Source organism: Anguilla anguilla, chromosome 3, assembly GCF_013347855.1.
Source record: "Anguilla anguilla isolate fAngAng1 chromosome 3, fAngAng1.pri, whole genome shotgun sequence".
Classification (NCBI taxonomy): Eukaryota; Metazoa; Chordata; class Actinopteri; order Anguilliformes; family Anguillidae; genus Anguilla; species Anguilla anguilla.
Genome location: NC_049203.1, coordinates 4,722,553 through 4,747,087, shown reverse-complemented (window position 1 = coordinate 4,747,087; position 24,535 = coordinate 4,722,553). Strand labels below are relative to the sequence as shown.

At 45.4% G+C, this 24,535-nt stretch overlaps 1 protein-coding gene across 6 annotated transcripts; it reads right to left on the bottom strand.

Moving 5' to 3' along the window:
- Positions 1-5,714: 5,714 nt before the first annotated feature.
- Positions 5,715-23,268, bottom strand: epoa (erythropoietin a). 6 transcript variants are annotated; one of them, XM_035408202.1, is made up of 6 exons: positions 11,917-12,041; positions 10,262-10,421; positions 9,106-9,236; positions 8,659-8,745; positions 8,307-8,471; positions 5,715-6,678 (listed from the first exon to the last, which is right to left on the bottom strand). In XM_035408202.1, the coding sequence occupies exons 3-6, from the start codon at positions 9,214-9,216 to the stop codon at positions 6,532-6,534; spliced, it is 510 nt and encodes a 169-aa protein (XP_035264093.1). In that variant the 5' UTR covers positions 9,217-9,236; positions 10,262-10,421; positions 11,917-12,041; the 3' UTR covers positions 5,715-6,531. The 6 variants fall into 6 exon arrangements, with proteins under 6 accessions (XP_035264093.1, XP_035264092.1, XP_035264090.1 ...); XM_035408201.1 differs by lacking the exons at positions 10,262-10,421; positions 11,917-12,041 and adding an exon at positions 23,138-23,268; XM_035408199.1 differs by lacking the exons at positions 10,262-10,421; positions 11,917-12,041 and adding an exon at positions 16,891-16,969.
- Positions 23,269-24,535: the final 1,267 nt, after the last annotated feature.

Genomic DNA, 24,535 nt, shown 5'->3' with positions numbered 1-24,535 from the left:
TATTTTTTTCTTCTTTCTTCTAGGAATAACCAAGCAGTTGTTAACGTGTGCAATGTAAATGGTAAATGGACTGCATTTATATAGCGCTTTTATCCAAAGCACTTTACAATTGATGCCTCTCATTCGCTAGAGCAGTTAGGGGTTAGGTGTCTTGCTCAAGAACACTTCGACACGCCCAGGGCGGGGTTTGAACCGGCAACCCTCCGACTGCCAGCCAATCGGTCTTACCTCCTGAGCTATGTCACCCCAGTTACTTACAATGTGAATGTAAGCACGAGTAATGCCAAGATTACCATGCAGCACAGTTTGATCGGGGTGGAAGTTGATTATGCACTTACAGGGAGAGGCTTTGTGATACATCAGCCCTCAGTATCTCAATCCTTTTAGCTGACAATAAGATATTCCTGCAGCCCATTTCCAATTAACCTTAAACCGCAGAGCTATGGAAAGAAATCTGCCTTGATTAACTCATTCTGAATATGGATGTGAAATGTGTGTAATGTTCAATTTCAGTATTGTTAAGAATCATTGTACCATGCCTGTATGAAAGTGTCAGTAAGTCACATTTTATAATTACATGTCTAATTTTGGTTGTTCCATTCATGCTTTGTGGACAGTGAACTAGATTAGAAATGACTTTCCTGTCTAAATCCTTTCTGAATACGAAACTGAAAAGTTGAGATTAATATTGAATGTAAGCCATTGCCAAGGTACAAAAAAGAGTTTGTATAGAGTTTGTGTAGAGTTTGATATTGGAAAAAAAGAGAGATAACGATCTTTACACCGAGTGCACGCCTTAGCGCATGGGAACGTTGCATGGTAGCTACTCCGTACAGTACATCTCAAACAAACTTTAGAATAACAAATGCAGACAAAAGGTGCACAAATTCGACTAAAGTGTGTAATGACTGAGATTTCCAGTGCATAATAGATGTGCCTTAGCATAGTTATTTTATAATATTTTCAAATCAAAAATCCTGCTTAGTATGCCTTTACGTAAGAAGAGTTTAAAAAAAAAAAAGATTTTTGCATCAGTTTTAGTTCAAGCTGCCATAAGGGTTTATGTCCACAGGAGGGCAGGGGAGAGCAAAGAACCACTTTCTTGTTCTGGTGTTTCCCTTCTGATGAACTGAGCTTGTAGCCCTGGTCCTGGAGAGCCGCCGGCTGGGCCACCACCAGGGATTTTGGGTCCCGAGAAAAGATCTCACATTGGGCCCCAACCACCCCAGAAAATATTTTGAGGGCCCCTATCAGGGCTCCTGAAATTGACCAAAATCCTAACACAGCACCCCTGGCCTCAGGCTCAGCTGGTTTTCATTTTCACCTTAAAATCAGCACCCAGCTCAGACCCAAGTAACCAGACGAAGTGACTTAATTGTGTTGTCTACTACTCTAATAGATTAATTAAGTGCAGAGTAACGAAGAAAACCAGCTGAGCCTGTGGCCCTTCAGGACCAGAGTTGCAGACCCCTGGCTTGTAAAATAGAGCGCCTCATCTTGACAACTGGCTAGGTAATAATTATGTAGTCTTAAATGCACACTTAAATGGTAAATTGGCTGCATTTATGTAGCCTTTTTCCAGTAACTACAACTACACAAAGTGCTTTATAATTAATGCCTTTCAGCCATTCACACACACACACACACACACACACACACACACACCAGCAGTTAAAGGCAGCCATGCAAGGCACCTACCAGCTGGTCAGGAGCAATTAGGGGTTAGGTGTCTTACTGAAAGGACTCTTTGTTACTTTTTACCCCAAGGGCTGGGGATCAAACTGGCTACTCTCCAATTGCTAGTGATTAAAAGTGGTTTAAATCATATGGTGACTTAAAAAAAAAACAATAATGAAAGGAAAAAATATCACAAAAAAATCAAAAGAAAGTTTTAATTTTCGTAAGCGGCTTAGTTGATCTGAGAAAAGTCTACCTGGCACAACAGAATCTTTCAGAGACCCACTGTGTTTGAAGGTGCTTTAGTACATTTTGTTGCCAGGGCCTCTTAAGCCTGGGCAGAGAACAAATTCTGGACACACTCTTGTGCGACAGGTGAATACCCTGAGCGTTTAAAATGCCATTCTGAGGTAAGTGGTTCCGAAAAAAGAGAGAGAGAGAGAGAGAGAGAGGCACAGCCACGCATCCGGGCCGCAAGAGGAAGCGAGATGTTTAGACTGCCGACAAAACGCGTCTCCTCTGTTCCTGATTGAGTTCAGTTCAGTTCATCAGATGAGCGCGATAGCGGGTGTGAAGAGAAGGTTGGCGCGCGCACTCTCCGCTGCAGTGTGGCTAATGCGGTTTAGTGAGAACCGAGCTCGTAACTCCAGGCCTGTGGTAGCGCTTCCCAGACGGGGGCACCACCGCTGATCGCACGGCGCACTTAAACCCGAATCGCCCCCAGCGAAATATCCAGCTGCGCGGATGGACCCTACGCTCTCAGTAATAAAGGTACTGGGGAGGTACATTTCTGTTATTTCTGGGGGACAAATTTGTCAAATACACCATTGAAGTACAACAGTGTTTTATTTTGGGTAATAATAAGTACCTTTTTACGAGCAAAAAAAAGGTACAAATGAATAATGCATTGTGGGCTAAGGGTGCAGTTTTATGTACCTGTAAGGGGCCACCCCAGGGATAAGGGATTGTACCTTTATAGGCACGCCTCCATGCCTGTATATAAAAAGAGTGTATGTAAAAAGAGTGTAAGATGCATAAGTCACTCTGTATAAGAGCGTCTGCTAAATACATAAAAATGTACACTCACTGTTATATTATGTTGTCATGGAAAAAAGCCATCCATTAACTGATTAGAAAAAATCTGAATATGGCTCAGATGTGTGTACATATGGCCATGCAAAAAATCTGGACAGACAAACCCATAAACTGAGAATGTAGAAAAGGAATAGGTGAAGGCACAGTTAAAAAGCCAAAGGGAGCCATTTTGCCCTCAGAGTGCTAAAAAAAAAAAAAAACGTCCTTCCTGCCAACTAGAAGGTCGCCCCAGTATGCCAGTACGCAACTGGGCAGCTGGCATTTGGCATCACCAGAAAAATTAGACTCCGCTTCAGAGTAAAGATTTATCTTAAATCCCAATGCGTGAAAGTGAAGGGAGGCTCAGTGAGTAACCAGACCAAATTCCCCTCTTCGTGTTGTCATTGACCCTTTTTTTATTCCAAGAAAAATATTTTTTATTTAAATACCAAATAGCTCTGTGATAACAGCAGTGTGACAACAGGAAAAAAAAAAAAAAAGAAACAGGAAAAACGAACAAACATCCTTCAGAAGTAATTGCTCTGCGACAAAGGTCGAACGAAAGACACTGAAAAAGGAAATAATATCAAAACAAAACAGCAAACAAGACTGGCAAAGTGCCTCACAATTAAAAAGAAAACGAGTCAGTTCCCAGGCTGCTGTGTGTCCCGCTAGCAGAAATGTGTGAGAAGAACCGAAGCAGGCAGGAAGTCCATGGTCAAACCAATCAATATTTTTCCTGGCAGTTGTGTTATCTGTGGAAGACTGTATTTGAGCATTCCCTCGCATGAGTCAGACACAAAGATAAAACCTGCAATGCTACTTGATTCTCACGTAGACCCGTTGACTCTCTCTCTCTCTCTCTTTCTCTTTCTATCTCTGTCTTTTTCCCCGTCACCCTAACTGAACTTGGGACACTACCTCCCTGTCAATCAACTCTGTAACTTCCATTGCGTAGATGCACTATTATGACCTGAAGTATCTGGACACCCCTAGGTCTGGGACTGTTTTTCAAGTTTTGGGCTAGGCCCTTTCGTTCCAGTGAAGGCAAATGTTAATGCAATGACACAGCAGACGATTCTCTGCTTCCAACTTTGTGGCAACAGTTTGGGGAAGGCCCTTTCAGCATGACAATACCCCCCGGGCACAAAACAAGGTCCATATAGAAATGGTTTTGTAGAGATCGGTGTGGATGAACTTGACTGGCCTGCACAGAGTCCTGACCTCAACCCCATCCAACACCTTTGGGATCAGTTGGAAAGCCAAATGCAAGTCAGGACTAATCGCCCAATCAGTGCCTGACCTCACTAATGAACTTCTAGCTGAATGGAAGCAAATCCCTGCAGCAGTGCTCCAACATCTATAGTATAAAGCCTTCCCAGAAGAGCGGAGGTTGTTATAGCAGCAAAGGGTGGACCAACTCCATATTAATGCCCATAATTCTGGATGAGATGTTGAACGTCAGGTGTCCACATACTTCTGACCATGTAGTGTACATCTACCTGCCAACATTCACACTCCCGCATACATTCAGAAACACAGGCATTTGCACATACCAACAGTAACACTTAGCTCAACATCATAAATATTTTTCTCTATTTGTATCATATACTCAAAGTTCATCAGTGCAATATGGTTACAAATCTCTGACAGCAAACTCCTAAATATTCACTTTTAAACCCCTTAGACCAATATATATCAGTGTTGTAGTACTCAATTTTCATGACTCATGATTCGACTCGAACTCGAGCACAAAGACTCAGACTTCGACAGGAAGACTGTTGACTCGAGTTATGCATTATCTCTTAGGGCAAACTAACCATGTCCTCTTTTGACGGCTATTGCCTTTGGTTTCACAACTCAAATTATTTCTAGCCAGTTTTGAGTTATGACAAACATTCTCTCTGGTATTTCATGAGTAAACAAAGGCTTACTAAGGTAGTAAGATGGCTGCTTTTTAACATTTCTAGTTAGTTATGTTTGAAAAACAGTTAACCGGCTAACTATTATCCGTCTGTCGACAATATAACAAACTTAGCGATCGATAACTAGCAAGTTAGCCTGCTGACGTTGAAGGTGTCCTCAGTTACAAATGTTGTCATTAAGCTGTTATCCCTGTCATTCACCAGTCAGTTAATCTCAAAGTTTTTAATCACTCGAGGCATGCAAGCTAACCAAAACAGAGCCCCTGAATTGAGGGTTAGAAGAAACAATAACAAGGCACCGCTGTCATTAGGTTGGTTTCCTTTCCGATGTACGCGGGCTACTGAGCGGGGTGGGAAATTGCTCTTCAAAAACACGCTGTCGCAGTGACATTCAGGAACGCTGTCGCCCGTTTGAATAGACGCGTGAGAAGTAAGCGGTGCGGGACGAGACAGCGCGATCTCGTTCACCGCATGTCTCGCGCCCAGTCAGCCCAAGAGGGGGTTTTTGGTGGTCCCAAAATACTCCGGCATAACTCACAGCCACCAAAAAAAAAGAAAAAAGACTTGTGAATTGTGAGGCTGAGGGATGGCTGTGGGACGAATGTTCATGCCAGTGGCTAGCTCGGCGCTCAGTGCAAAGGTTAATTGACATTGGCAGGACATTGACACGCAAATGCAGATCAGACTTTTGTTCTCGTCTTGCCGTGAATTCTGCCAGTAACTGACTCCAATACAAAAAATTTAACTGAAAAATGGGTTGTTGATTTATTAGGCTTATAACATGTTGTGTTAGCTAGGGCTCCCCTTCATATGAAACTTCCGAAATATCAACCAGATCGCTAAGCCTGTGTGATCTGGTTCAGATTTGGGGTGTTTTAAATAAACACACATTATCATCCGTTTTATTGAATATGCATATACCCTTGACCATTGTATTGCAAAGTTGAGCGACTGTCAAATGAAGCAGCGATTTCTCTGCTAGTGCTTTTCTAGAAGGACAGGGTTAACTCAACAGACAGGGCGTAGTAAGCTTGCCAATAAACTCAATTTCAAAGAGTGATTTTTTTTTTTGTTTAGTTCAGACCCTTAAAATAGTTTTTCGGTCCTTTGATCGTGAAGGAGTGGAACACAGGGGACTCAAAGCAGACTTCAACTTGGAGACTCAGACTCAGACTGCTACACTGATACACACACACACACACACACACACACAAACACGCACATACACACACACACAAACACACACGCACACACAGCACATAATAACAACAATTATATTATAAAAGTGATGTAAAAAACACGAAGAAAAGAACAACTGGATGACATGAGAACAACAATTGTGCAGCAACGATTAATTCAGTCGTGTGGTGCGGTAAGCCGTGCGGACTGGAGACTACAGGGCTCCTCAGCAAGGACAGGTTAGCTGACGATGCGAAGGGTGCAGTGCAGTGCAGAGGGCTGGGTCCTGTCGCAGTTCCCGTAGGTCCAAACGTATGGGTCCAGTTGCACAGGCGCACACGGAAGGGGGGGGGGGGTGAGCGCAGGGTTCTGGGGCCGTTCTACTGCAGTGTTTTCAGCTGGCACCCCAATCCGTTATTGCCTGCCCGTCTGAACTCCCGCGAGCGTCGTGTCACGCACTACAAGTGCGACCCGCTACACGTCCTCTGGGACAAGTCAGCCATTAATCCATTCGTTGTGTCGTCCGCGTGAGTTTTTTTTTTCAACCGGCATTCCCTCAGTCCACAACTTCCTCTCAACGAAGTTCAGGCCCCGTGTTAAATCAGGGTCCATTCCCCTGTCCCCTTTCCCTCAGGAGGTCCAATCATCCGGCTTCCTCGCCCCCAATGAGCTCCAATCAGCTTGAGTCCTGGTTGCAGGCTGGGGCGGAGGAGAGCAGGAGGCGTACTTTGCCACGCAGGAAGTTGGTGTGGACGCGAAACAGTTCTGACGTGGTGGTCACACGCCACGTATCTTCACTCCCACCTGTTGAAGATGGGGCCTCCTGATTGGTTGGTTGGGGGGGGGGGGGGGGGCAGAACAGTGGGGAGGGGGTGAGGGAAGGGGGGAGAAGGGGAAGATGGGAGGGGAGACAATTAAGGAAATGAAATTCACTCCATTTGTCTTCACCCAGTTATTGAACATTATCACATTCATTGAACTGAAAACATAGCAATAAGCAATGGAGTTGTTATGGCAACATATGTTCCAGGCAAATTCCACTTAAAAGAAGATGCATGGACCCCAGTAAAAATAAATAAATGGTTGTGGTTGGTTTGAGACCAGTTTTTGTTCTGTATTTATTTTATTAAATTTGTGATCTGAGATTAGATGTTATTCCATTTTACCGTGGCAGTGCCCATATTTGCAACGAGGACCGGCGGCCATTTTCACACACACAGAGAAAGGCGCGCTCAGACTGGACCCTGCTGGAAAATGTGCGCTCTGATTCGACACGTAGTGCTTAATTCGTGAGATTTTACTGTCGTGCGTTTGAAGTTTGACCCCGAGCAAGCATTTCCTTTTCTCTGTTTCTGCTGCCAGTTTAAGTGGAAGAACAGAGCTATCTGAGCCTCAGTGACTGCTTCAGGAAGAACGCACCCCCCTGCCCTGCCACCCCCCCCCCCCCACCCCCCAACGGGAATCTGTCCCATGTCCAGTGTCCGGTCGGTGACATTTCCACAGCTATAACGCGTGCGCCACTATCTAATTCTGGCCTGAAATCCCCTCCCAAGGGGCCACCCCATCTGCTAGCTCTGATGATGTATCCCAGCATCCTTCACGGTGTGAGAACCCCGGTGAAGTCACCCAGGGTCCGATCCCGCTATTCACCCACCCCCCTCAAAAAAGGACAGAAACGAACTTACAGAAACAGAATATTCTGTAAAATATCGCAAATATATATATATGGAGTTTTCGGGAAATATATTGATAAATATATTTCACAGATGTAGATTTTCTTCAAAAAATATATATTGCAGCATCTGAAAGCAGTATTAGTCTGCCTGCCCATATATTCAGAATCATACAGGTGAGTCTGATGCAGTATCATGCCAATGTGCTTTGTTTCAATATTGTTTCAGTGTATTCTATACAAGGATTGTATCAATATTGCAGAAAATACAACCTTAAAAATGTCTCTTTCTCTGTCATTATTACACCCTGGTTCCAAGAGCAACCTTAGAGGAAACAGACTTTCTGTCAGTACTGAAACCTAATCATGACTCCACTGCCAAGAGTCCTGCAGTTCTGAAATGCCTGTCAGCGCTCCAAGTGGTTTTACTACTGTCAGGCGCTTGCTTTTCAGACATACGTATTTAGAGCAATCTGCCTGAGTTTAGAACATTTGCACAGCCATGTAGCAGCTGAAACAATTCACCAGTGCAGGTACATGCTCTGCCAAAAGACTGCCAGCATTTCCATGCCCTGTCCATGACCTTACCCGTGTCCTACCCATATCTTACCCATGACCTCTCCATGACCTTACCCATGCCCTACCCATATCTTACCCATGACCTCTCCATGACTTTACCCATGCCCTACCCATATCTCACCCATGCCCTATCCATATCTCACCCATGCCCTACCCATATCTCACCCATGCCCAGCTCCATTCCCATTTCTCTGACTCACCTGTATGTTCAGGCTGTTGAGCACTTGCCCTATGCTGCGGATGTTGTTGTAGCTGTTCTCTATGAGGCTGTGTAGCGCACTATTGGTGACGGATGCTCGGACCACATTGATGGCCTGCCCCAGCAAAGACAGTCCTGCCTGCACCTCCCTGGCCTGCTCCTGAACCTGAGGACACACACACACACACACAAACATGAACACACACTTTAAACAGCACATTCACCTGCTGAATTTTAAACTTACTGAAACCAGCCATGGAGGCAGCAGTGTTTCTCAAACCAGCCGCCACCAGTACACACATTCTATGGGCAACGACAACCACAAAAGCACACAACACGTGCAAACAACTCACATTTTTATTTTCCCAGATGCTGTAGTCGACGCTCGTCAGGGGAACGGTCAGCGGCTCAGCAAGACCGCAGCCTTCCCTACAACCCCGCTGGAGAGAGAGAGAGAGAGAGAGAGAGAGAGAGAGAGAGAGAGAGAGAGAATTGGAGAAAATGAACCAGGGAAAAAGAAATTAAGACAATATCTACCGTGTATTATATATATTTCCATCTTGCTCTGTATGTTTATAACAGCTTATAACTGCTTGTAACAGCTTGCTTATGCTCTTATTTGTAAACACTGCTGTTCAGCTTGACACATCTGCCAATGTAATATTCAGCTAGCACTGGAGCCGGAACCAAACCCAGAACAGACAACGTTTCCCTCAGGACCAAAATGCCCAACGCACGGCTCTGAGCGAGGTTCCGGAAGGTTCTGTTTCCGGATTCGAGCTGGGCCCCCCGAGTCTCACCGTGGCGGCCTCCGTGTCGCGGGCCTCCTTGATGAAGCGGTCCAGGACCCGCGGGTCACAAATGGGCCGCAGCGGGGTGGGCAGGCCTGGTCGGGTCCACTCCAGCACCATCAGAAGCACAGCAATGAGTCCTGCAGCAGGGGGGGGAGTTTGGGGGATTGGTAAGTGGTAAATGGACTGCATTTATATAGCGCTTTTATCCAAAGCGCTTTACAATTGATGCCTCTCATTCACCAGAGCAGTTAGGCGTTAGGTGTTTTGCTCAGGGACACCCCGACACGCCCAGGGCGGGGATCGAACCAGCAACCCTCCGACTGCCAGACAACCGCTCTTACCTCCTGAGCTATGTCGCCCCGTATTGTAATGCCACAGTGCCCAAAAACACACATGACAATGCGTGTTCCTCCCATGAGCGGAGCTGGGGTGGGTTTGGGGGTGCAGTGGCACCAGGGCCCCTCCCTCTGGTGCCCTGTAAAAGGGGAAGGGGGGGGGGGCCTAAATCCTGACCTTGCACTGCCACATTGACTTTAATAGTAATGACATTATCAAACTATGCCTTCCTTCATGCATAGCCAACCGCATGACCACAATAAATGTTGGCCTATTAATAGGCTTGGAAGTGACGGCAGCTCAAGTGATGAGTTTTAAAAAGAGCAACGCAGAGACTTGACCAACAAACCGTTGCCTGAAAACATTACGTTCGTGCTTGCGTTGCAGTAGAATGACAGTGCAGATTGATGTCACTGACCCAAACACTGCAGACAGCGTAACTGCACGTGAAGTGGCAACAAAAAAAAAACCCTACATTGAAAATATTTCATTTTGAAACGGCAGTAGAACTAATTGATTTCTCAGACCCATATACTTCAATGGTTAATCATTCACTGCAAGCTTTTAGGGGTCTTGTCACTGTAGAGGGCAGTAGTATTGGCATGGCGCGTGTGTTTTTAAAAAAATGCAACTAAATCCCCACCCCCGTAGTCCACAATCACAAATCCCCCCCCCCCCCCCCCCCCCCGCCACCCCAGTCCGCAATGACAGCTAAATAAAATTTAGGTCAAGGACGACCCTGCACTTCAACCTACTTTCACTACATGCAGCAGGGACACTGACGGACACACAAAGCACAAAAACTCCTCGAGTTCTGCACACATACACAGTTTTCTCCAGCAGCAGGTCCAATATGGCGACACACACTGAATTGCCATCGTCTTCCTGCTTAGCCGATGTCCTTGTACAGGCACGCATTTCTGAAGCATTATTTGTGAATACAGCTGCTGGATGTTCTCAAGTGACAACTCAGGTCAGGCACTTCACTGAAGAACACAAATGCAGATTGGAAAAATCAACCTGTGACTCACAGCTCATACGCTGATACATCGATATTTCAAAATACAACATAAAACATTAAAAAAAATACAATCCCTCAAAACTTGAATGAATGCTGGATGGCCCTTTTGCTTCGAAGTGCCGCAATTCTGGGCGAAGGTCACCAGGTGGGGCTGTTGTTAGTTTCCAAATCTTTCGAATTTCTGCACTCTCAAGGACAATAACAGGCTTTAAAGGTGGATTTCCACAATACGGACTGCAAAAGAAAAAGCAGGTGGCCTCCACCACTGGCTCTGAAAACCTACTACGGCATAAAACCAGAAAGGTCGCTGATCACTCACAAACGTTCACAGACTTAAAAGTAAGGAAGTAAAATGTACAACCTGGTTATATATATCCAGCCAAAATGTCTTTTAAGTGCTTTTGAGAACACCCTCCCCCCTTAGAATGCTTGAAACAGCAGGTTTTGATGGATCAAGCATGCAATATTGACACTGCCAGTACGATTTAAAAAAAACTGCTAAACATACCAGTCTTACAGTTTAAACTGCGAAAGAAACATTGCCGTAGTCACTTTAAGATATTAAAGATATTCTTGTGTGCCTGTGCAGGAGGCTGGTGTGCTATAGTAGGCAATAATTAATCATTGGTTTTCTTTGACATGCATGGCAAAGGCCAAAAGATTTATTTGACCAGAACAAATTTAGGTCAATACTATAAAAACAATTGTGCAATAAAACCCCTTTTTCCTATTATCGGTTTAATACATTTTTATCCACAATAGTTCTCAGGTCCTGACCAGAAACAATGGCAATAAAGTCCAGAACATTTGTCAGTATATTGGTGCCTTGCCAATGATTGTGTGCAAGACATGACTCCCTATCTGCTATTTATGACTATAATTTCCTCAACTGTCCTTTACCCGAGTCCAAGACCACTGATGTGCAATGCTAGCGGTATGGATACTCTGTTCGATCTGTTTAGCTTTTAAATGTGTCCCACACAGTGTTTGCCCACCCCTCCCCTATCTATTACCACCAACGCACTCCTGCCCGCATACACTCTCGGCCACTCAAGTCACGCAAGTGCAATCAGGCTTGTTATCAAGATACACAAAAATCGTTTGTTTGACAGTGGAAGACACCAATCCAATTCTGACCTCACATCTCTCCCCAATAAAATCATATTGGCCAATGGTCGGCTCATCTTATTCACATCCATGCTATCAGACAACTCGCACATTTTAAAGATCTGTGCACACAAAGCTCCTCCATCCTGGTAAATGGGCTGGGTTCGGGGGTCGGGGGTGGCCGAATTGCTGCGGTGTAGCCATCCGCAGGTTAGTTAAGCTCTGACGTACAAAACGGTAACAGCTGAGGGGGGATGTCTGGAACACCGATACCATCGTCTTCCCAAGATCCACTTAAAAAAAACAAAACAAAAAAAAAAACAAAAAAACATCACCATTGTATTCCGGCCAACCTGTTGTTTTCGTTTCACTTTTGAAATGTCTTTTCCTGTCTTCAGCGTTTTTTTTTTGCCAGTATTTCTGAGGTCTGATGTACAGTTACAATTTGGCCGCAATCCAGTCCTCTTCACAATAAGTCGACACAGTTGTCACGTGCTTTAAAAATGCACATATATTACAGGAACATCCATTAAAAAAAAAAAAAAAAAAAATCATACAATAGAAAAAAAATCGTTTCTTCTAACTGTGGATCATGTGGACATCTTAAGTATCCCAGCTCCCAGACAGTATTCAATACAGTCTTTCAGATGGGCCAGCGTAGTGACGCAAGAAGCTGATAAGCATAAAATACTTCCCCTGGGCGCACTTTGAAGACCGCGGCGTCCTCTTTTATAAAATTTGTCTTACGATCAAATGATATCCTAAATAGAGACTTAGGCGGAAAAACACGACCAGCTATTTATAAAATCGCTCTTTGACGTGGGTATGACCGTATCTCTAAGTCAAGCTATACACTAACTAGACTAAGTGCATTACCTGATTGCTATGTGGAGGTAACCGCACGTTTGAGGGCTGTGCACGAATCCCCCCAAGTGAGCTTTGGTCGCGCTTTAAGAATAACATTTAGCTGATAATCAATTTTAGACGTGAAGTCCAGGAAATCTTGAAAATACAAACTTATTTAGAGGAAAACGAGTATCATTGGCCGCATTCACAAGAAGGGGTAATGGTAAAGCACATTCACGCGAGTAGCTAATATATCACGTGAGACGTAGATAATATATAGCAGGTGTGCAAGACGCAGATACGCCACTTTAACCCAACGTAACAAAATTCCCTTTCTCGGTCTCAGTTATTTGTAGAAATCAAGCATAAGCACAAATTGGGAAATGACCTTAAAAGTATGTTTAAGTTTAAATCCAAGAACATTTAAAAAAAAAATGAGGCCTCAGGCCTGTCCATACCCAACCATGTGGCTTGACATTCAAAGAATGTGTATGCAGAGCCTTCTGGGTCTGTGGTAAATGCATTTTTGAATGATGCATTTTAATGCTTTTTTTTTGTTGTTGCACATGCTGTACTCCTAAAACATGTGAGGTCCGTTGTGGCTTCATGTCCTGACACTGTTCACCAGTCAGGCTCTTGCGCATGTGAGCTGGAGGACGACATTTCACGTGGGCGGCATTGCAGTATAACGGATAAGGAACTGGTCGTGTAACCTAAAGGTTCGACCCTGGGTGGCACACTGCTGTTGTACCGTTGAGCAAGGTACTTAACCTGCACTGCTTCAGTATATATCCAGCTGTGTACTGGATAAGTCGCTCTGGATAAAAGCGTCTGCTAAATGCCTGCTACGCAACGTGCAGGTGGACTTCCAGGCACCTGATCCACTCACGAGGGTGTCGGGGCTTGTTGAGGTAGGACCCAAGTGCAGGGTTTGAATTACGGGGGGGATTTGACCCCCCTAATTAAGACTTGGACCCCCAAAAGAGGTTAAAACAACAGGTCAGGGGTGTCGAAACATTTATATCTTTCTTACCTGTAATCGGAAATATTACAATACATTTCCCCATCAGTGACGTCACTAGGGTTGGTTTCTAGTGACGTCACTGATAGGAAATATATTGTAATATATATGTAAAATATATAAATGTTTCAACCCCCCCCCCCCCCTCCATCTTGTTGTTTTTACCTCTTTTGGGGGGGGTCCAGGTCTTAATTAGTAATTCAAACCCTACCCCAGCGCAGAGTAAAAACACAGGAAGTCCAAAAGGTAAGTTTTAAACAAAGACCTTACTGACAAGATAACCAACATGAAACCAAAATCAAGCCACGACAGGCAATTCCAAAGACTCTGAAAATGCTTGTAACAGAAAAACACAAGGAACTCAAAACACTCAAAAAAAAAAACTTGAAACAAGAAAACAAGCAGGGGAACTTGAAATACACAAAACACAGGGACCAAACAACAAGGGAGCACAACAGTAGGATCCCGTACTGAGTGACAGAGAAGCCAGACTTATATACACAGATGGCTAGCAAGACACAGGAGAACACAATGCACAATCAACCCAGAGAGGAGAGGGATAACGAGAATGAGAGAGTTTCACGCCCTTTTCAGATTGAGACTGAAAATTCCTCTTGGACGAGCAGTGGTAATGTGGGCCAGACACTGAAAAGTATTTTGCACCTTGCCCAGCAAAATACCCTGTAACCCTGACCAGGAATAGGCCATTTAAAATGAATGGCTTATTAATATTATTATTATTATTATTATTATTATTAATATTAATATTAATAATAATAATAATAATAATAATAACAATAATAATAATAATAATAATAATAATATGCCCTGCAACAAATTGGCGACCCGTCTGGGGTGTATTCCTGCCTGTCGCCCAATGCACGCTGGGATAGGCTCCAGCACCTTCCACAACCCTGCCCAGGAATAAGCGGGTATAGATAACGGATGGATAAAGATAATAATAATAACAATAATTACATAGCGCAAGTTCACTGCTTTTGGGCAGAAGATTCACACAGAGAGGGTTTAACTTTTTGGAACACTCCAACTGAACCCTGCAGATTACGCAACATTGATATTAAACAGGGATTCATTACGCAATGTTGCTCTGTTGCGTAATGAAATCACATATCTAGCGCCAGCCTGTCAAATACAGACTCTGTCCTTAAGGTGGAATACCTGGACTGACAACCGCGCGTAGGCAGACAGTGATCCGCGCGGTAAAACGCCACGCGCGCATAAACGGCAGTTTACAATCGTGCACTTTCGCGCACTGTGCCGCGCATTGCTAATGCTAATTGGGCACTGCAGTAGCAACAGTAGTTAGGCTGATGTTGATGCCCGTGCCATACGAGGATGTGACACCGGCGAATCCCTGACTCCATATATCCCCCAGGTCAGTCACGCGGGCAATCCATCCCATTCATATTGATGAATCGCCGCTCGTTTTTAAGTTGCCTCAGCCACAAACGTGACTCATCAAAATGGTGAGGTGCGGGAAATCCTTCCAAAAAAAAAAAAAAAAAAAAAAGTGACTTGAAAAGTGACTCATCAAAATGGTGAGGTGGGGGAAATCCTTACAAAAAAGTGACTCATCAAAATGTTGAGGTGGGAAAAATCCTTACAAGTCAGCAATAACATCAGCAGTGTTCAAACGCGCAGAGTCACTGAAACACCGTCAGACTGACACTCACATGTCCATTGTAATTACTTGATTGACACAGAGTACCCAAGTTGACAAGGGCCTACAACAGTTTTACCGTACATTTATTCTGAATCGAGACATTGATTCCGTTTTGTATTGGTCTGAATTTCTCCTATAGCCTGCCGCGGCACAGGCTATTGTCAAATGAAATGACCATCTTCTTCATTAATTTAAGAGGGACGCTTGGTCCGATTAAACAAATGCTGTCATTTACGGAACGGTTCAGACGTTTATCATTCCTGTTGGTAACGACAGGCGAAGTTCTGCGCCCACGTGCAGATGACTGTAACCTGCCAAGTTTTAGCAAAAGCACTTAGCGCACAAAATAGCTACATGAAAAAAATTATGAAATCTGTTTCGCTTAGGCTACAGCTCAAAACAGATCTACTAAGAGCATGCTGAACACCCCCACAACGCGCCCCAAAGCGATTTCTAGAGGGGAAAATGACAGATCATACAATTTTTAATCAAAATACAATAAAACATATTTGTAGACTGAAGCAGTTCCGTACGTGGTTTAAAAACATAGCTATACTAACACTATTAATCGACATACAAAATCCTGTATCGGTCCTGCATCAAGGAAGGTCCACACCATTAAAAACGTGATCCCGCCTAACTGATCATTTTAAAAGGATGTGATCTGCGTTTCGCCTCTCGCTCACCTCTCTACCCTAGACTGGACTCTACTACTATCACGCGCTCAATTCCCACTCACTTGCGGTTCTGGTAACCGTTGGTACATAAATAAAAAAAAATCAATTTCTTCTATTTATTTGGTAAACCACATCACTCACGTCTCCGGTCGGTTGTAGGCTACAGGTGAGGCAAATAAATCCCGTTATAAAATATGCTAAGCCCATTCGGTAAACGCTAGGACGCACGGTTGATATGAACGTTGCACGTTATCGACACAAAAGTCTGACTTACTATTTCATATTTTATGATGTTAAATGCTATTAATATGAACTACTCAGTTTTGAAAACATTGGATTGAAGAACACCGTTATGCCTTATTTTCACAATTTGTTAAAACAATAGTAGACAATCCTTTTACGAATTTCAACATAATGTACGGTTGGGAGCTACATTTCATCCGTATGGAATAGAATAAGAGTTAAATGACTGTAAAATAAAACATTACACGTAAATTCTGTAGTTCGGCAATACCACGCGATCTTTGATGTAACTCATATTCCTTGTAGTCTGAGATTACAGACTCACAGATTATGGTTTCTCGTGCAGTTTCCCTTTATTAACAATAAGATGTCAGAGGTCTTACCTGAAGTGAGAAACATTCGCAAAATGGCACGTCATTTTTAAAACACATTCCAAAACGGTGGAGGTGGTAGGCTAATTGGGTTGCCGAACAGGTGGCCCGGTACCCAGTGAGTCTATTCGTATTCAAACTAATTCGGCGGGGTGTTGTGCTTCGTTCTCCCGCAGCCTATGCCCCGTGCAGCACGTCCTGTCTTTCATTCAGCCAAGAGTTAGAGTGCGTTCAAGAGCAAGTCAACCCATCAGTACTACCATCTACCTTGGTTTGCATCACGGTTTTGGCCGGCCACGTTAAAAAGAGACTTATTAACTTCCACTGCTCAGTGCGACGCCGTGATGCAGCTGATAAGAATGAGCGTCTGTTCACTGCTTTGCGTCGTGCATTGACATCAGGGATAATGTCGCCCCGTGCAGAAGCGAGAGAGAGAGAGAGAAAAAAGAAAACTGGAAAGTATTGAGGCATATAATAATACTCACTGGATATCTCCATATCAAAATCCGCATTCTCCCTCACAGGGTCCTCATCGTTTCGCCAATTGGTCCGTCTATTGCCCATTAATTGCAACCGAAGCTCTTTTAAGGATTTCTTGACGGTACACTTATCCGGTAGGAAACGATGCGTTAGATTTTTTGATTTTTTTCCCCTATTGATGAGCATGAGAATAAAATGGCATTGTTATCTGATGATTGTCCAAACTATTTCCCGTGCTTTGAATAATTGCTATTCTTTCCATTGTCAGCGAAATAATGTTATTAAACAATAGCCAAAAGAATGTAAATAAATAACGACCCTTAAAAAGCATGGTATCTTGCCATTCCAGTTTTTTTTAATGAATGAACCATTTTTTCAACATTTCTTCCACGAAAGTACATGTTGGCCCATTGCTCAGTTTAAAAAAAAACTGAATTAAAGTACATAAATCAATTTATATTTATAGCCCCCGTTGGCTTATTATCTCACATACACTATGAAACTGAAGTTGAAGGAAGCGAAAAGAAGTTTACTATTAATACTACACATCTAATCTGGGAACCAGAGGCCCCCTACTGGTTTTTGTCTTGATAGCCAATATATATATATATTCTGACAGCAAGATGTCAGGTAGTGTGTCGGCAGCGTGTCTGTACGGGGCCGACGGCGCAGAGCGGCAGCCTGCTCGTGCGTGGCCGTCAGGTCCCTCGCGCTGCTCCGGGGCGGAAAGGGGGGCTTTCCTACAGGCTCCGCGGGACGGTCTCTCGAGACCCGGTGTGGCTTGTGGAAAAATGACAACACAACAAACATCCTGCACGTTAGCTAGAGCTGGCGAGTGCCCAACGAATCCCACCTCGTGGGGGGGGCGTTTGAAAATCAGCAGGAGCTCTGGCTTGGCTCCCCGCCTGAGGTTTACAGTACACACACACACACACAAAAAATGCTGATAGTTAAGACGTAAATATTCTTCATCGAGTCTTTCCAGGAGATATGGGTAGAATCCGGTAGAACTGTGCACATTGTTTGACTTAAATTAATAAATAGATTTCAGCCAAAAATCTTAATCAACTTATTTTCCCAAAAAAATAAAGTTCAAAGCAAAAAGTTCACTGCAAATTTATCATTAAGATAAATGAACGACAAATGAATGCCACCTCTTAAGGCATATGCGGACGCCGCCCCCCCCCCCCCCCCCCCCCCCCCGCACATTTGGGGGTTTATTCCGTACCATGGTACCTCTAGATTTTGATCCCTTCCCTTTCTGTTACCCTCTCTGCTTTCCCCCTGTCTGAAAAAAGCAAAATATACAAAAGGAGGGCACAATGGCTGTAATGCTGCATGGGATAAAAATAAACTTATACAAGGTCTCAATGCTGGCTGGGAGAAAGCTGTCCATCTCAGACGCAAGATTCAGGTGACAGGTTTGTTTTGCCAGGGAAGCTGTGTCACGTCTCGACGATTAGGCCTGATACCAGCCAGTGGTCGTCCAAAAATCCGTTTACACGCTACAGTATTCTTGCATGCACGCGACAGACAAAGCAACAGAACTGACTGGCTGCAGCCTTTTAGAAAGGCTGTTGCAGGATAACCTGTGGCACAGTAAATGAATTACTAAGTGTACCTGCGGGCTGTCAGCCTGTGAACTGTGTGTCCCCCTTCCCGAAAAGTAGGTGAAACCTAATTTTATTTGGCGTCTTCCATTTAAGGCCAAGGTACAACAGGTGAACAGGGGGTGATGGGGTTCCAGGTGTCCATTTTGAGATCTTCTCATATTTAGCCTCCATTACTACCCAAGATTTTTATAAAACGTAGAAAGCAATTGTAAAAGAAACAATCCTAAATATTTATTTCAGATGATTGTTTACCACCTCCAGCGCCTGCACGAGGCACAAAATGATCTTTAACTGCCATTTTCTCAAAATGACCCATCTGCCATTTCCCAGACAAGTTGCCACAATTTAAAAAGTAGGCGCAGCTACAAATTTTCACGTGCTGCTTCATAAATGAAATAGCCGGTAAGGTACAAAACCTATTGATATCTTTTGCAATTTTCATTATGTGTCACATTATATATGTAAAAACGAGCAAAATAGATATTTTTTTGATTTTGGGACATTTACGTGAAATAAAATATTTTGAGAAAAGGCTCTGTGGATTACCATCCATTTAGCTATCACATTAAAGCAAGAAACGTAACTGACTTCATCCACTGAGTTCAAGAAGCGATGGGCATCATGTGCAAATTCATGCATATTTAATGATATAGCACCTAATTTGCATACCTTGCATACTTTATTCTGATAGGACAAAAGGATCCCCCCCATTCACAATTGGTACCTCCCCATTCAAAGGCACCATATTACAAATGAATCTGAGAACAAGAGCAGTGTAGTATAGAAGAATAGTGTAGTAGTGTAGTATAGTAGTACAGCGTAGTATAGTAGCATGCTGCCATTGTACCCTTGAACACTTAACCTCACTTAACTCACCCTTGAGTACTTAACCTGCACTGCTTCAGTACAGTACATGTCCGGCTGCATAAATATATGCAGTGTGTAAATGCTGTGCGTAAGTTCCGGAAGTCGGTCTGGATAAGAGCGTCTCCTAGGTGCCCGTAATGTACCGCAGTGTAATAAAAGTAGGCCAGCATGTTAAAGCATCACATCAGGCTCCGCAACTCCACTGCGTCAGTATATGCGGATATTACATAGAGTGACCAGCACAATGGAACGTATAGTTGGGGAGGAGGATGTTGGTAGGTTTCCAAAGAAAATGCTGCAAGTTCTGTCGGGGGGGGGGTATGAGAGTTCACCTCAGATAAGGCAGACCAAATTCCTAGGATTGTTTTCCCTCGAAACGTATTGCTACAATCGGTCACGTCACACACTCCAAAGAGCGCCAAAGAGCGCTTCCTGAAATGTCCGGGGCTTGTTAGCGCACGGCTAATCACTGACGCGTGTAAAAAAAAAAAAATGGCCGTCTACCGTCATACTTTTCTGCAGAACAAATACATCGCACACGCGTGTCACGTCTACATACGTGTTACTAAACATGTCGGAACATGAGACTTCGGTATGACGTCCCACATACTGAGCACAGTATTGTGTTGTAGTCGAGCGATGCAGAAAATCAACAGGAAAATGTCGTGATGATTTCCTTCTTAATACAGGACCGGGTAGGACCTATCGAGTATCAGGAGCAGGAGAGAACCCGCTTCAGATTTCCAGATGTTGATGTATGTCAGTGATTTTTATCCCCCCCCCCCCCCCCCCCCCCCCCCTGTGTAATAGCTGAATTGCACAAGGGGAATTAGGGCTTGTCCTTAGGCCGCCCTGGAGAGTTCATTCAGTGTGGTTAACGATGCTGCATAATCTTGGGGACAGAGTGTACATATTCCTAGAGAGAGAGAGCAGTGAGTAACCAGCCCGGGGGTGGCGAGGGGGGGGGGGGCAGCTGTAGTGCCCACGTCTTTCTGGGACCTCTAAGGAAAGGGTGCACGTGGCGCGTGCCCTGAGGCGTGCTGAAACAGGAAAGGAGTTGTTCCGTCAGTGGACGTCCAATAGATCCGTGACAGAAATAAATAAAAATAAAAAAACAGATGATGCGCTTTCTTTCAGTGAGCGAAACAAGCGTAAGACGACATGTGCAATCCGAAGAGGGGATATATACATATGTACGACAGCCCAGGGAATTTTCTAGTGTCCGTCTCGCAATTAAATGCATCGGCGGCTACGTCGCGCTGAATCAGTTCACTGCACAAAACGTTTGATCACACGCTCCGATTGAGACGAAGGATTCGCAGAGCGCTCCGGCACCGACGGCACCCAGAGGCCCGACCGCGAACCGGCTGGACCGTCAGGTGTCGGGGAGTTGAGCAAGAAGACGAGGTGCACACAGGTGTAGAGACACCTTGTGGCCCTAACCCTAACCCTAATGCATACGCTCGTCCGACTAGCAAACGCTTCTGTCACAGAGGACTGGCAACAGGGACCTGTTGAACGAGCTCAAACCCAGACCGGCATCCAGTAAATAGACGTAGCAAATAACCGCTCTCCCAGTCGGCCTCTATTGATCCGTCTCTCTTTCTCAATATCTGTTCGTATCTCTCTCTTGCTCTCTCTTTCTCTCAATCTTTTCTCCGTATCTCTCTCTGGAGTAGACTCTCTAGGTCCACTCTGCAAGTGAGAGAATTTGTGCGGGAGCAGAGCGCATTAGAGAGCGCGCGTGCAGTTTTGTTGGAAGAGCGGCTTGGGTTCGAGGGGCGCGCGTGCGTTTGCGCGAGAGAGAAAAGGAAATCTGCAGGCGGGCTGAAGGAATCACGCGCTCACATTTAAATGCTCAGCTCTCCACAATGATTGCCCGTAAAAATAACACCATAAAAAAAATTGTTTTTAAAAAAAAAACGGGCCTGCGACCAGTGAGTTTAAAGGGAAGGCCTCCTGTTAAAGGGGAGGTCTCTCCTTCCTGCTTCCCCTGGTTCTTACTGTGGCGCGCGGAGACATCGAACCCCCCGCCGTGATCCTGGAAACTTTGGGCCGGGGCGGGGGCTCTTTAGACAGACGAGGGGAGCCCAGCCCCCCCCCAACGCCGCCGACACACGCAGGCCCCGTGACCCCCCGGTGACTCCCTGTCTCCGTTCGCCTCTCTGGCTGCTTGTTCTGCGTTCATTTGTTTGCTCACGTCTCTGCCAAACCAGTGGAAAGGAGAGAGAGAGAGACGCGGTACGTGCGCTAGGACATGTGTCGAAGCCCTGGGGTGGGGGCGGGGGGGGCAGGGGGGGCAGGGGGGTCAGGAGCGTCCAGTCACAATGACTCCATGGATGGGAGGCTGTAATTGGGATAGAGACGCGGTGTTGGGGGGGTGGGGGGGTGGGTGGGTGGTGGGGCGGGGGGGTTGGGGTTGGGCAGGGAGAGAAATCAAGGACAGCGCTCACACAGTGCACCTCACCTCCCCGTCTGACAAACAAATGGATGAGCAGCCAGAGAGAGGGGGGAGAGAGAGAGAGAGAGAGAGAGAGCAAGAGACACTGAGAGATAGGGAGAGATAGGGAGAAAGATTGAGAGAGAGAGTGAGTGAAAGCGAGTGACATATGGAGAGAGAGAGAGAAAGAGATTAAGAAAGAGAGATAGACCGAGAGAGACAAATTGAGAGACAGAGAGAGAGAGACAGGTTGAGAGAGAGACAGATAGACAGAGAGAGAGAGAGAGAGAGACAGCTTGTGTGAGAGAGAGAGAGTCTGGTTGTGAGAGAGAGAGAGAGAGAGAGAGAGAGAGAGAGAGAGATATCCCACTCATTAGTAAACAGTGAAAGGGGGCTGCTTTCTCTACGGCGTTTTTGCGAGTTTCGGATGGGACGGCGGCCAGATCGGCTAGCTCACCGCCGCAAACGTGGCGCGACACAAGACAGGAAAACACATGAAAGAATGGGGGGCTGGGGGGGGGGGGGGGGGGGGAGGCGCGGGGGGAGGCGCAGGGGGGGGCAGGAGCCAGGACCACAGCCTCCCGGAAGCTATTGTTTCAGAGCTGCAGGCGTCCCAGAAGGTAATCGCAGTGCTGATCAGTGGCCCGCCTCCACGCTGACCCCTCGCCACCTGTGCTCAAGTTCGCACTTCAACGGCCTTCGCCAGCGCAGAAAACGCATCGTAAATAACCGACTGCGCGTCTTTCTTTTTCATTCGTTCTTTTCATCTCGTCTGTCTCTCCCTCAAACACCGCGTCTCATCTGCTGCACGTTTCTCGGCAGTCATCCTCCTCTCTCTTTCCCCCTCCTCCACACTTTTGCCGTCGCCTTGAGAAACCGCTCTGCAGTTCACGGCTTTCAAAGCCCGTGTTTAAACGCATCGAAGGACCGCGTGGACTTCAGCTCGCTCGCGTCAGGTCCGCGCGCCGACCGGCTACAGCCAACATCGCCGTGGAAACAACAGCATGCTAACAGCCGAGTGAGCAGACCAATGAAAGCTAAGCTAACACAGACGGCTGCAGAACATGTTTTGCTAGCCGGAACAGTGTGCCAGTGTGAACACTTCCTCGTTTACACAGGCTAAACAGACCGTTCTTTTTCCCATCGCATAGCTTACTTTTGCGACTAATCTACTCGTCACATTTTCATCGAACCATGCCAAGCTAGTTCCCATATTTTGTTATTTGTTTGCATACATTTAAAAAAAATGCCCCATCGGGTTGACCCATGTCTGCTTTCCCCCGCCCCGCCCCCCCCCCCCCCCAACCCCCAACCGCCCAAAGTCCTCTTTACCTCTTTTTCCGCACCCCTGTGCCCTCTTCTCGCCCAGAAGCTCCGTTGTTTGGGTGTCGCGGGAGTGCTCAGAGAGAGAGAGAGTGAAGGACAGCGGGGTGAGCAGAGGGTGACTTTTGGTTAGCCCCCGCTGAGCTCCTGGCCGCGTTCTGAAACGAACGACCTGTTGACATTTCTCGTTATGTCCAAGCCACACAATTACTTGGCCAGGGCCACAAACGCCTGTCCAGTTGATTGCTTTTTTGGAATACAACCCCCCCCCCCCCCCCCTCCCCGCTCCTCTCCCGCCTAAAAATATCAGTTTGCTCTTTAGCAGGGTTCCAACAGACCGAAGAGCGGCTTGTTTGCAGATAAAGGTGGACGAATAACAGCAGAAGCTTTCCTTTCACTCCAGGAGATACTGAAGTCACGTTTAACCTGTAAACCTTGCCTTTCCGGGGTTGGGTCTTCGCATTTTCACTTGATCATGCAACATCAATCACTTCCCACACCGACAAACAGCAATAGGACACATTGCAGCACCTTAAATAATGGTTATTCGGAAATCACCAGAACTATGGTCTGAGTTTTTCCCTTGAAGGCACAGCGAGGAAATTAAGTTTGCTGCTGCATTATTTAGCACTTAACTGGCTAATAATCAGCTCTTCAGTCCTAGAACAGATCAGTGATGCAATCGACTCACTTGCTGAAATTTGATTACTTCTGGCTCAGAGGATGTCGAGCTATAAATACAACGGGAGCAGAATTTGTATTCTATGAGCTTGGCCTCACAGTGGCCGAGCCGCAGTTATCTTAAGAACAGCAGGTTGGACCATACGAAGGGTGGCACAGGGCCATCTCCGGGGTTTGAAGACAAACCGTTTTCTTGCTTTTTGGGGAACTGCAGTGCATCCATCAGGACATGAATATGTATTTAAAGAGAGGGAAAATCCTGCAAAAAAAAAAATAAAATAAAAATATTTTCAAAGTACAGAAGCAAAACCAAGGTCAGTAGTCTTGATGCAAATATGACTGAACCCGAATTTGAAATACCACAACCTCTTCAAACAAAACCGTCGCTGCGATACAGTTGGCAGCGTTTTAGTTTGCTCTGTGAAAGCAGGCTGTGGAAAATGTACGTGGTAATAAAAGAGAAAATCTAAAAAAAACCTGACGGGTTCATAAACCAACTTCATGTTTCGTTTCGCAACGCGGGACGACACAAACAGGCCGCAGTCTCCGCGCGCACGCGTTCGTTTGATTTGGGTCGGGTCAGTTTATTCAGAACCAGGGGCCAGAGCTGCGTCCTGCCCGGATCCTCGAGATCCACTCCAGGTAAACAGGCATGTACTTTTAGCCATGTTTTCCTCTACCTTTATTATCCTGCCCCAGTTTTCCTCCTCCTTTTCCTCTACCTTT

Excerpts from the sequence above, each read along its gene's own strand:
- epoa (XM_035408199.1), bottom strand. The coding sequence starts at position 16,969 with ATGGGCAATAGACGGACCAATTGGCGAAACGATGAGGACCCTGTGAGG. Across the intron at positions 8,746-9,105 it reads GCGACACGGAGGCCGCCACG|CGGGGTTGTAGGGAAGGCTG; the intron begins GTGAGACTCGGG and ends CTCTCTCTCCAG. Across the intron at positions 8,472-8,658 it reads GCATCTGGGAAAATAAAAAT|GTTCAGGAGCAGGCCAGGGA; the intron begins GTGAGTTGTTTG and ends GTGTGTCCTCAG.